The 12184-nt window shown below is 53.4% G+C and overlaps 4 protein-coding genes across 4 annotated transcripts; 2 read left to right on the forward strand and 2 right to left on the reverse strand.

Moving 5' to 3' along the window:
• Positions 1-177: 177 nt before the first annotated feature.
• CC1G_11918 (hypothetical protein) lies at positions 178-6272 on the forward strand (the record flags this gene model as incomplete). Its single annotated transcript, XM_001832702.2, has 13 exons — positions 178-515; positions 570-633; positions 699-814; positions 878-1263; positions 1323-1840; positions 1918-2055; positions 2140-2261; positions 2464-2642; positions 2771-5405; positions 5463-5526; positions 5581-5749; positions 5813-6000; positions 6069-6272. The coding sequence occupies 13 exons, from the start codon at positions 178-180 to the stop codon at positions 6270-6272; spliced, it is 5121 nt and encodes a 1706-aa protein (XP_001832754.2).
• Positions 6273-6792: 520 nt separating this feature from the next.
• On the forward strand, positions 6793-8801 carry CC1G_11919 (catalase; the record flags this gene model as incomplete). Its single annotated transcript, XM_001832703.1, has 5 exons — positions 6793-7120; positions 7181-7254; positions 7321-7482; positions 7537-7751; positions 7805-8801. The coding sequence occupies 5 exons, from the start codon at positions 6793-6795 to the stop codon at positions 8799-8801; spliced, it is 1776 nt and encodes a 591-aa protein (XP_001832755.1).
• Positions 8802-9260: 459 nt separating this feature from the next.
• CC1G_11920 (hypothetical protein) lies at positions 9261-10141 on the reverse strand (the record flags this gene model as incomplete). Its single annotated transcript, XM_001832704.2, has 3 exons — positions 9261-9573; positions 9741-9968; positions 10101-10141. The coding sequence occupies 3 exons, from the start codon at positions 10139-10141 to the stop codon at positions 9261-9263; spliced, it is 582 nt and encodes a 193-aa protein (XP_001832756.2).
• An 896-nt stretch (positions 10142-11037) lies between these two features.
• CC1G_11922 (hypothetical protein) lies at positions 11038-12075 on the reverse strand (the record flags this gene model as incomplete). Its single annotated transcript, XM_001832706.2, has 4 exons — positions 11038-11527; positions 11596-11789; positions 11852-11867; positions 11918-12075. 4 exons carry the CDS (start codon positions 12073-12075, stop codon positions 11038-11040), a joined length of 858 nt encoding a protein of 285 aa, XP_001832758.2.
• Between the last annotated feature and the right edge of the window lie 109 nt (positions 12076-12184).

Here is a 12184-nt window from a genome sequence, read left to right on the forward strand (position 1 = left end):
GTGTAACGTTTCACTTTCCTTGTTACTCGTCGTCGCCGTTGTCGTCCACAAACCTCCGCTCACCGTTCTCCATGTCGAGCTCATAGCCAGGATCCAACCAAGCCTGCTTCACGCCACTGTATCACTTATAACCGACCGGCTTATCTACCACACGACGCAGCCCAGAACAATACGACAATGCTGTTCTCAGAGACGATATACCACCTCTCTTCCTCGCTGTCGCAGCACACCTACGAGCTCACCAAGCACCTGCTCGACAAGAACGGGGGGACGCAAGCCGACTCGCTGGACGACGCCGACGTCGTGATCACCGACTCTGCTCGATTCGAGGGTTGGCAGAATTTCGCTGTATTGGCCTATGGTGGGATGGGCGTTCACGATGGAGACGAAAACTCGGATGACCAGGGAAAGGGGAAAGTGAAAGGTGGATTTGAAGGGGAGAATGCGACACCCAAGAAATGGGCTGTAACACCTAAATGGGTCGAGAGGAGCGTTGTGTTGGGCAAATTGCAGTCGTAAGTCTACAAAATAGCTCTAATGAAACCTTGTTTCTGATAGACAATTTGTAGACCCCAGTTCTTCTCGCCTGACCCGGCGATGCTTTTCTCAGGCGTCGTAGCCTGCGCAACAGAGGTAAGTAACACCCATTTCATATTGGAACGAAATCTGATCTATTCTCTATATAGTTACCTCCACAGGACCTCGAAGTCCTTTCCGCCGGAATCCTAGCACTGGGCGGCCAATGGAGGACAGGTCTCACCAAAGACGTGACCCATCTATTTACAATCCGCTCCGTTCCTGACCCAGAGCACCCGTACGTCCTGCTCAAACCTATCTATCGAAAGAACCAACCAATTTAACCCCCTGACTCTACAAGAACCCCAGCAGCAATCCAAGCCTCCAAATACCTCACCGCCCTCCACTTCCAGCCCCAAACCGGGGTAAAAGTCGTCCTCCCACACTGGTTCGACGACTGCGTCCGTCTAGGGATCAAAAACCTCGACACCAAACCCTACGAATTCCCCGACCCTCCTTTACTACGAAACGACCACCTCCAGCTTCCGAACCACGGAGCTGACGGGGCAGTGGACGAGGAAACGCGGAAGAGGCAGCAGAAGATAAGGAAGGCGACGCAGACGGAGAAGGACCCGTTGAAGAAGAGCGTGTATACGACCAGTGTCAAGTATACACCTGGACGGAACGCCGGGTTCGAAGGTGTGATTGAGGAGGATGGGGACGTGACGCTTGTTGAAGGCGATGACCGTACGTATACATCTCTACGCGAACTCCAATCGTTATCAACGCTAACTCCCATCTTACAGCTTCAATACCCCGCACCCTCCCTTTCAAGGGCCACCGAATCCTCATAAGCCGCTCCCTGAAACTAGGCAAAGGACGGCGCCGCGAGGCCATCGAAGCGGGTATCCGCCGTGCGGGAGGCGTAGTCGTTCGATGGGAGGGGGACGACGAGGACGAGGGTGTGACTGAACCCGTTAGCCCACCCGGCAGGGATGCCAGTGATGGGCCGGGTATGGCGCGTCGGAGGGCGCGGAGCAGCGTTGGTGCAGGAGGAAGCAGTTCTCCAGCGAAGCCTGGGGACAGTTCGGTACAGGGTACCTCTCCTTCCAAACACGAACCTTCCTCGTCCATGCATGGACATGCCAATGGGGCAGCTAACGGTGCGGTGAAGAAGAGACCGGAAGACGAGACACCCGAGGAAAGGGACGAGCGGTTAAAAAAGGAGAGGAGAGAGAGGGATCTGGACAGGAAGGAAGCTGAGGCTGTTCAAGAGTGCGACGTGTTCATTACGCGGTGGAGGGAGGGGAGGGGGTATCTGGCTGTACGTATCCACTCGTTTCAAATACGTCAATTCTGATCTACCTATCACTACCTTTCACTAACGCTCTTCCCCTACAGGCGTACACTTCGCATAAAACGATCGGTACCCTCGCGTGGTTGTACCACGTCCAGTCTACGGGCGTCCTCACCCGTCCCCAAGACCAGCTATTACACTATCCCATCCCAAAGGAGAGGATAAGCGGCTTCAGCGGACACGTACGTTCCTCTTTTCATTTGCTTCAAGTTCTCCCAACGACGACGAAGACACTAATACTCCCTTCTTCCTAATGACGATGACAGGAAATCACAGTCACGAATTACACAGGTGAAGCACGCGAGTACCTTAAGAAACTCATCATCACGATGGGTGCGACCTTCACGCCTAGCATGAGCGGGAAGAATACAGTCTTGATCGCTGCTACGTGAGTATCCACTCCCTCCCTGGTTCGTTTGGAACTTGTTCTGACGGGCTCTTTCCCTTTTACCACTAACGCCCTCTGCCTGCCTTCTTTCTGCCTTCCACCTGTCCCATACCCGCTCCAACCGCATCTCTAATCTCCAACAAAACCTAACACCTGGCGTGCTCCCTCACGTCTAACCAAACCTAACCCCGCGACGCAACAGCAAAGACTCGACGAAAGCCCAAAAAGCTCTATCCTGGTCGATCCCCGTGGTGAACCACACCTGGCTCGAAGACTGTTTCGTGCAGTGGAGGAACCTGACGTTGGCTAGTGAGAAGTACCTCCGCTTCCCCGATGGTGTGGATTTTAGTGCAGTGTTGGGTGAGAGGGGTGTTGGATTTGGTGAGTCCCTTTCTGATCCTCTCATCCCCCGGGCCTTTCTTTGTCTTGTGCTGTTCCCTTGTTGTTTTCGTTCCACGTACCTTTTCTCCAAACCAATATACTAACACCGCCACCGCCCTTTTTTTTAGGTGGAACGTTCATCTTCCCCCGCACCGCGCCGTCCTCGACTGAGAAACCGGCCACCAAACTCCCGCGTATGGAGGAGGAGATCGAGGAGTTGATGGAGCGGTACGAGGATGAGGACGGGGAGGATGCCAATGTTGATTTGGGGGTTGGAATGAGCGTTGATGGACATGCCAGCGGGGAGGTGACTGGGGATCTCACTGGAGCGGTTACAGGGGATCTCGCCGGAGAAGTTACTGGTGACATCACGGGTGATACGACGGGGGCTATGAACGGCGACGATACACGCATGGACGTTGACGTTGGCATAGATGAAGCACCGCAGGGTACAGCTGCGAGTGCGAACGAGCAGGAGATGGAGGAGGTTGAGGCGTTGTTTGAGGATGGGGTGGATGAGGAGACGGATTCGAGGGAGAAGTCGGGGTCTGGGTCGAGAGGGAAGTCTGGATCTGGGTCGAGGGAGAAGGCGTCCTCGAAGGGTCCAGGTGGAGGAAGGAAAAAGCGTGCCGAGAGCGATGATGAAGCAGCGGAGGACGAGGAAGAAGAGGAGGACGAGGAAGAGGTCGTCTCGTCGAAAAAGAAATCCACATCCAAGTCCAAACCCACGTCGTCAACGCCCAAGGCGACGGCTAAGGGTAAGAAGAAACCTACCCGGCCAACCTCAGATTCGGACTCGGATGTGGAGATTGTGCAGGTTGTCAAGTCGCCTGTTAAGCGACGCGGTGATCACGAGGAGGAAGAGGAAGAAGAGGGGGAGGAGGATCAAGAGGACACGCCTAAACGACCCACGTCCAAATCATCGAAACCAACAGCCTCAAAACCGACCACATCAGCCAAGTCCAAACCGTCCGAGTCGACACCTAAAACTCCCCGTCCAAGTTTACTCGACCGACCGCGCGGAGACGCGTCGACCAAGATTAGGAAGAGCCTCGGTGGGGGCGGTGGTGGTTCTGGTCGTGTGAAGAGGGTGGATACCGATAGTGAGACCGAGGACGAAGACGAGGACAAGGGGGAGGAAGGGGACAGGATGGACGTGGATGGCGAGGACGACGGTAACATCATGATTTCGCAATGGACGACGGGCCAGGCGGCGGGTACAGGGGGGGCTAAGGGGAAGGCGAAGGCCAAGGAGCGAGAGGAGGCGGTGCAAGGGAAGGCTAAAGCGAAGGAGGTGACGGTCCAAGGAAAGGGACAAGGCAAAACCGGAGGGAAGAGGAAACCACAGGACACCCCCTCTGAAACTGAAGACGAAGATGCAGACGAAGATGAGGGTGATTCGTCAGACGAAGATTTGCCCGACATCTCCACCGTCATCAATCGGGCGTTTGCTGCTAACACTGGAAAGCAGGCTTCTAGTTCGAAACCTGGTGCACGTGCTTCTACGTCGAAGAAAACGTCCAAGTCGGCTGGGAAGGGCAAGGGTCGGAACGTTGAGGAGGAACGCACGGACGAAGAATCCACCGATGACGATGAAGAGGGTGGAGACCGCCCTCCCAAAAAGCGGCAAGCGGCTGAAGCGAGGACGCCGAAGAGGGTTGTGTCGGTTTTGCTTCCGACTTTGGAGTTGAGTGTGGAGAGGAAGAGGAAAGGGAAGGAGAAGGAGAAGAAGAAGCGGTTTGAGAAGGAGGAGGAGGAGGAGGAGAGTGAGGAAGAGGAGGAGGTTGCAGTGAGAAAGAAGGGGAAGGCTGCTGCGGGAGAGGGGAGGAAGGCTGTTGCAAGCGCAAAGGAGGCTGCCAATGCGAAGGGAAGGGCTAAGGAGAAGGAGAAGGAGCCAGTGAGGAAGGCGAAGGCGAGGCCTGTTGAAGAAGATGAGGAAGACGCAGAGGAAGAGGAGGAGGAGGAGCCGGTTAGAGGGAAGAAAGGGAGGGAGAAGGCTAAGCCGCAGTCCAAGGCAAAGTCGAAGAGGAGAGCTGAGGACGAGATGGACGTCGAGGAAGAAGAGGAGACGCCTGCACCTCCGGCGAAGAAGAGAGGCGCAGCTGCGGTGACGAAGTCTACTGCCAAACCTGCTCGAGCGACGAAGAAACCCGTCCGTCTTCCCTCGGACGACGAGGAACACGATCAGGACCGGATGGACGTCGACCAAGACCACGATGAGGAACCACCCCGATCGTCAGCACCTTCCCCCTCGCGCAGCGCTCCTCCATCTTCGCATCCCAGTTCAACCTCCACTCCGGCTCCCGAGGAGAGTCTCCCGCGTAAGCGCAGCGCAGCGACGAAAGCGACTGCGAAGCTCCGCGACGAGCTCATGCCTGACCTCGTCAACTTTGAGCAGCAGTTGCGGAAGAGCAATAAAGCAAAGGGGAAGGGGAAAGGACGTGTATCGGACTTCTTTGTGGTGGAGGGCGATACGCCTGCGCCTGAGGTCAGGGAGAGTTCGAGTCGGAAGAAGGCCGGGGAAGGGAAAGGGAAGGAAAAGGAGGAGGGGCGGACAGTGGACGATGCCAAGGATGGGAAGAAGAGGCGACGATCGGAGGAGGGGGCTGGTGCCAAGGGTAAAGCGCGTCAGGAAGAGGAGGAGGAGGAAGAGGAGGAAGAGGTGTCGAGAGGGAAGAAGAAGAGGAGGATCAGTGATCAGCGTGGGGAGGTTGTGTCGCGGGGCAAGGCCGGGAAGGAGAAAGAGAAAGACGAGGCGCCTGCGTAAGTCCGCTTTGATCGTCAGGTGGAAGTTCGCTAACATATCATCCATCAATTTAGGAAACTGGAGAAACCGGTATACATTCTTGCTACGCAGGTCAAGTTCTCGGATAATGTTATCAAGGTCAGTCTTGCCGTCTTTCGCTGGGTGATACGTCTCGTGCTGACTGTGGAATAGCCAATGGTCGCGCTAGGAGCCAAGTTCACAGATCGACCGGCCGACTGTACGCACCTCGTCGCGAAGGGTCTGGTCAGGACCGAAAAGTTCTTGTGTGCATTGTCGAGGGCTCCATTCATTGTTAGCGAGGATTGGGTGAACGATTCGGCCAAGGCTAAGAAGCTCTTACGTTCGTCCTTCCTTTCCATCCCCACATTGAACTATCAGCTGACGGAGTGGTTGGTGTTCACAGCTGAGGACAAGTACATGCTCAAGGATCCAATTGGTGAAGAGCGGTACGGTGTTACAGTCCAAACTGCCCTGGAGCGGGCGAAGCAAAATAAAGGCAGGCTTTTGGGTGGAAAGACGTTCTATATCACGCCCAAGGTTCAGGCTGGGTTGCAGTTGATGAAGAGTTTGATCGTTGCTTCTGGTGGTACCGTGAGTACTCCATCCTGCTCGACATTCAGCCTTTCGTGGTTAGAATTAATTCCATTGCTCTTCCCTAGGTCTCTACATCACAACCGACAGTCCGAATCCTGAAGGGTGCTCCTGAACGATATGTCATTTCCGCACCGGAAGATGCGCATATATGGCGCGTGATAGCTGAGGCCGGTATACCTGTTTACTCGCAAGAGTTGGTGTTGATGGGCGTGTTGAGGCAGGAAGTGGACTGGGATGAGGAGAGCCATCGGGTTGATTTGATGAAGTGATTGACCTTTGAACTCGGGATCTGGTCTATAGCAAATCTAGTCGCGGTTCGTTCGTTCTTGCAAACTTTTCGTTCAATTCCTGTTTTTGGTCTCAGTGGATGCCAGTGTACATGTTGCCTATTCGTTTCTGTTATTTACCTATCGTTCGCTCGACAATGTTATTGTTTTCTCGACTCGGAGGGCGCGGAACGCGAAGATGGAGATCTCTGCCCTTGTTAGGTGCGTTGGCGCGATCGTCGCTTACTGACACCCACCCATTTTGTCTCGAAGCTTGACATGTGGAGATATCCTCTCCACGGACCCAGAAATCGTCCAACCAGAATGGAAGAACGCGTCTCGCATTGGGGCGGGACGACTCAGATGGTTGCGGTGAAGGCGCGACTTCGCTAGACATTTGGTGCTGCGCGTCGAGCAGTTGTTTCAGTCAGGGGTTATATACCTCTCTGCCACCCTCAACGCCCGGCAAAATCGCCTTTCTTGCTTCCCCGCCTATCTTTCGAGCCAACTCTCAGCACCCTAAATGTCCCACTCATCCCACAGCAACCCCCTCACTCACCCCATGCAAGCTGCTAAAGAAGCGCTCGGCGCCGTCGGCGTCGATCCCCGCCCCGTCCAGCGCTCTTCCACGTTCATGAACGCCAACGAAGGCCCCGCCGAGATCATCTCCAAGGTTTCAGGTGTCGTTGGGGCTGGGAAGAGGCAGGACGACGCGCCATACTTTACGAACAACGAGGGCATTCCGTGGCCTGATGGAACCCACAGCAAGAATGTTGGAGGAATCCCGGTGGCGAGCGATATCTTTTTGATGCAGAAGCAGCAGACTTTTAATCGGAGCAAGACTTTGGAACGTACGTCTTCTTTCCTGAACTTGATGGTCGTGCATTAGCTGATGGTACGTCGTGTTTTAGGTATGGTTCATCCCTCTGGGTCCGGCGCCTTCGGGTACTTTGAATGTACCAACGATATGAGTGAGCTCACCAAGGTGCGTTCTGTCTGGGGTTTCGACGTTGGGCCAGTCTGGGCTGATACACATTTCAAACGCGACTAGGCTGGGCTCTTCAGCAAGGCGGGGAAGAAGACACCCATTTTCCTTCGTTTTTCGACCGTCACCTTTGGACGCGAATTTCCCGACTCGGGACGTAACCCTCGTGGCTTCGCCATCAAGCACTACACCGAGGAAGGCAATTATGATGTTGTCGGTTTGAACTGGGTACGTTTGCTGCTACCATCGCGTGCATTGTCCCCCGAGCTGACGTGTTTCTAGCCTATCTTCTTTTGCCGCGACCCCATGCAAGGCCCCGACGTCATTCGCTCCCAGCAACGTAACCCACAGAACTTCATGCTGGACTATGATAGCACCTTCGACTTCCTCGCCAACACTCCTGAAGCCAACCACGCTGGGATGATGTTTTTCAGCGATCATGGTACACCCAAGGGATGGAGGAACAACCACGGCTATGGGTGCCATACGTTCAAATGGTGCCCTTTGTCAATATTTTTGCTTCACGGTCACCCTAACACTTTCTCCCTAGGGTCAATGCCGAGGGCAAATTTGTTTATGTCAAGTACCACTACCTCGCCGAGCTGGGCCAGAAGCAGTTCACCTGGCCTGAAGCTGTTGCGATGAGTGGCGAAGACCCGGATTTCTCCAAGCGCGACTTGTGGGCTGCTATTGAACGTGGCGAGACACCTACTTGGACCATGAAGGTTCAGATCATGCGCCCTGAAGAAGCTGATCCCAACAAGCTTGGCTTCGACCCCTTCGACGTTACCAAAGTCTGGCCTCGAGGCCAATTCCCCATGCACGAAGTTGGAAAACTCGTCCTCAACAAGAACCCCGAGAATTACCATCGTGACGTGGAGCAAGCTGCTTTCTCGCCTGGCTCCATGGTTCCTGGTATCGAAGACTCTCCCGACAGTCTCCTCCAATTCCGCATGTTCTTCTACCGTGATGCGCAGTACCACCGACTTGGTGTTAACCTTCACCAAGTCCCAGTGAACTGTCCATTCATGGCGAAAAGTTACTCCTCCCTCAACTTTGACGGTCCGTTGCGTAGCGACGCTAACACCGGCCTCAACCCCCACTACACTCCCAACTCCTTCGTGAACAAGTTCCGTCCTGACGATGCCGAGGTGCCCTACCAGGTTGCCGACAACGTCGTCTCGCGCCAGTCCCACTTTTGGCACGAGGGCAAGCTCTCCGACTACGACCAGGCCCGCGAGCTTTACACACGCGTCATGGACGAGAAGGCGCGCCAGCACCTCCACTACAACACCGCAGTCGCATTGAAGCTTGTCAACTACAAGGTTGTCAAGGTCAATTATCTTGCTCAGCAGTATCGCATTTCGCCCGATTATGCCAAGGCGATCTACGATTTGTTGCCCAAGAGCGCACAGGACTTTTCGTTCGACGAGGTGGTGGCCAAGTCCAAGGTTGCTCCGATTTTGACCAAGGAGGAGAAGTTTGCGCCGACTCAGAGCCATCATCGTTCTCTTGGTGTCCCAGCCGGTGGTTTGGCATATAACTAGGTCTTGTCCTGACATTATCATTTGAGTTCGTTCCTTGTACAGTTGTACAGCGTGCACCGTGAATTTTATTTACTTTATGGGCCATCGAAGTTTGGCATTTTTTGGCGAGTACTACATCCCGCTTCCGGGGCGGTTCTTAGATTTCAGTAAGATCAAAACGATTTATCCAGCGTCAAATATTCCATCGTCTAAGTGGGCGCCTGTTCCAAGTAGCGCAAGATACCAATGCCTCAAGTATCGGTCATCGATTGATTATTGACCTGGGTTTGCGGATGCTGAGGAAGCCAACTGGCCCCGCTAGTGCTGAAACGGTACAGTCAGGACTGTTCTGCAACTTGTCACGCATGCGTCGCCCCTTATGGGCTTTTACGTCCACTAAACATCTCTCTGAGGCCACATGGACACAGAAGTAGAAATACATGAATGAGATCTAAGTAGTAGTAGGAGGAGGACGGCAACCTATTTTTTAAAGTTTGTAAACGTGACGTCGTCTTCACCACTTAGAAACTTGTAGCCGGGAGGGAATCGGAAGATAGGGTCATACATGTAGTCCTTGTCGCTTAGGAGAAACTCGATAATTTGATGTACCTTCTCCCGCGTTTCCGGGTAGAAAGACATAACATGCCACCCCGCGTTCACCAAATCTCCAGTTCCCATCAACATCAGTTGCATCTTCTTTCTTTCCACCTCTTTCTCTCGTAGCCAGTTGTCGTTGGTTTCCTGGTAGACTTCCTCGAACCCTGTGGCAAGAAGCACTCCTTTGCCGATTCCGCTGGGGGATCTTGAAGATTCTCCTACTAAGCGATGCACATGCAATGGGCCACGAAGTTTGGCGACAACTCTCAGGCCCCTTTTCGGAAAACCCATACCGAGGCTACAGCCAAGATATTCTTAAGTGGCGTGTTCCAGGATCCCAAGAAAATAAAATTCTTTACTCACAGCTTATCCTGGAACTCTGTCATTTTCCGCGTCGCAGAGTGCTTTTCTTCAAAGAGTAGGCTCTTGACCCCGACAACGACAACTCTTGTTCCTTCACGATAATCCGTTTGCTCTGAGCTTGCCAGGGCTGTCATAAAGCGGTCGGGTTGTGCTTCTCTCGAGTCTTTCATTGTTGAAGGCGGAAGTTTCTCCCTCGGCTTCTTCTGCTTGGTCCAACCGTGTGAGTTACTGAGGGACGTCTGAATGAGCGACTTGCCTCAAGATTAAAACCATGACTATGGTTAATACATTATCTGTGAGTAACAATCCACCGTCTCCCGATGCAGACACTGGATCTCACATATACAAGTACAGAATCACAACATCGGTTGGCCTGGCATCCCCCAAATATTCTTCTTCATTGTCGTAGGTGCGGATCCGCAATTTGTCGTATGGAATCGAAGCCAGCGTGGCCCGGGGATCGGTAGCAGGCAGCGAGGAGGGTACATGAGAGACCATGATGATGACGGGAAATGCAACGAACTCCGTCAGCGTTTGACCTCAGGCTGTCACAGTTCATCGATCTTGTGACATCTATATTCTATCATCTGCATCCATCGCCGACGATTTACCCAATGTCATTGCAATTCCAATCTCGGTCTTCTGAGATCTATCCATCCCCTCGGTACCACTATTCCAAAAACATCAGGATTTAGCCTTAAGACGACTAATGGCATGGGCGCTTAAGTGAAATGAGTCAGTGGTTACAGAACATGAACTCACAGATAACCTACGCAAACACAATATCGCTTGGCCGGCCATCCTTGAGGTACTCATTCTCATAAGTGCGGATCCGGATTAAATGTTCACTGAGGCGAAAGCGGGGTGTGGTGGACTGGGCTTGGATAGGAGGGAGCGCCAGAGCTGTACCGAAGGGCCCGTGTCCAAGTGGGCATACTCGCACATACCTTCAGCCGCACTGTCACGAGTGCAACACCTATTCCCACGTACCGCCAGATAAGAACAAAAGCTTCGCTTCCCGGGACCCACACACGACATAAGCAATCGCCTTCAAGCAAGTTTGTCTTGATCATGCGACGGTGCATCTGCGAGTCTGACTCAGCTCCGCCGTTGAATGTTGAACGTTGAACGTGCACACGAGTCACCATAATCTGTCGCAGAGGTGGTCAGTGTCCCGGGATTCCCAATCTTTTGAAGCAACTCGGGGCGCAGAAGTGCACAATTCCGAAGATACTGTGCATGTAGATCTACTAAGAGTGAAGAAGCAGGCAAGCAGTACGTGCTACGAGTGCAGTAGCTAGTCGAACTCGAACGTGACGCCTTTAGCGTCCGGGTTCACCGTTACGTTTACCCCGGGTGGCAGGATGCGCCGAAATGCTGTGAGCGCTCCAATTGTCGACGGAGATGCTATACGGTCGCCCTCTTTCCATACATAACCGCGCGGAAATCGGAAGATGGGGTCATAAATGTAGTTCCTGTCGCTCAAGATGAATTCGATAACCTGCCACGCCTTCTCCTGAGTTTCTGGGTAGAGGGACATAACGTGCCACCCAATGTTCACCAAGTTTCCCAGTCCATCGTCCATGAATGACTTCTTCCTCGCTTCCACATGCACCTCTAGTACGATGTTATCCAATGTCTTGCCATAAATTTCGCCCCATCCTGCGGCAAGAACCACGCCTTTGTTAACTCGGCTGGGGACAGACGGCCGTGACTCAGCCATCCAACGTCGATGAGGGGTCTCGCTAATAACCCTGAGCCCCTCTTTCGGAAAACCCATATTTAAGCTGCAGGCCAGGCAAATTTGAGCGACATAGTCTACACTCCCGCGAAGGTTCGGAGATAACCTGCTCACAGATTGTCATATAATTCTGCTATTGCCTCGCCCAGATCGATCTTGAACGGATCCGGAATCTCCATATTGACGATGACGACTCTTGTACCATCATGACCATCACTCTGCTCTGAGCTTGCCCGTTCTGCCTTGTAGTCCGAGAATGCTTGATTGCCCTGTTGCGCCTCTGAGTGCAAAAGGCTCAAGAGCATCGACTGATTCGTGCATCACGTTAGTCCCCAGAGGTCAGGGGAAGGACGAACTGGAAGCGACTTACATCTCGCCCAGCCCGGCTTTACTTTCTCATGAACAACCTTCCGCCAACGAAAGCACTGGAACTCACGGAAAATATGCAATCACAATATCGCTCGACCTGGCATCCTCCAGGTATTCGCTTTCACTCCCGTAGATGCGGATTTGCGAATTGTCGAATGAGACGGGGGGCGTCGTGGTCTGGGGCTGGATAGCGGGCAAAATCACTGCACGAGGCTGATAGTTCATCATGATACAAGTAGAGCTTGAGGGTAAGTGAAAAGAACGCAAAGCCCACAGTAACAACATATATATGTGTACGAGTGTCAGGCTGCGCCCGCTATAACCTCGCACCTCC

This window comes from Coprinopsis cinerea (genome assembly GCF_000182895.1).
Source record: "Coprinopsis cinerea okayama7#130 chromosome 9 map unlocalized cont3.9, whole genome shotgun sequence".
In the NCBI taxonomy this organism is placed as follows: domain Eukaryota; kingdom Fungi; phylum Basidiomycota; class Agaricomycetes; order Agaricales; family Psathyrellaceae; genus Coprinopsis; species Coprinopsis cinerea.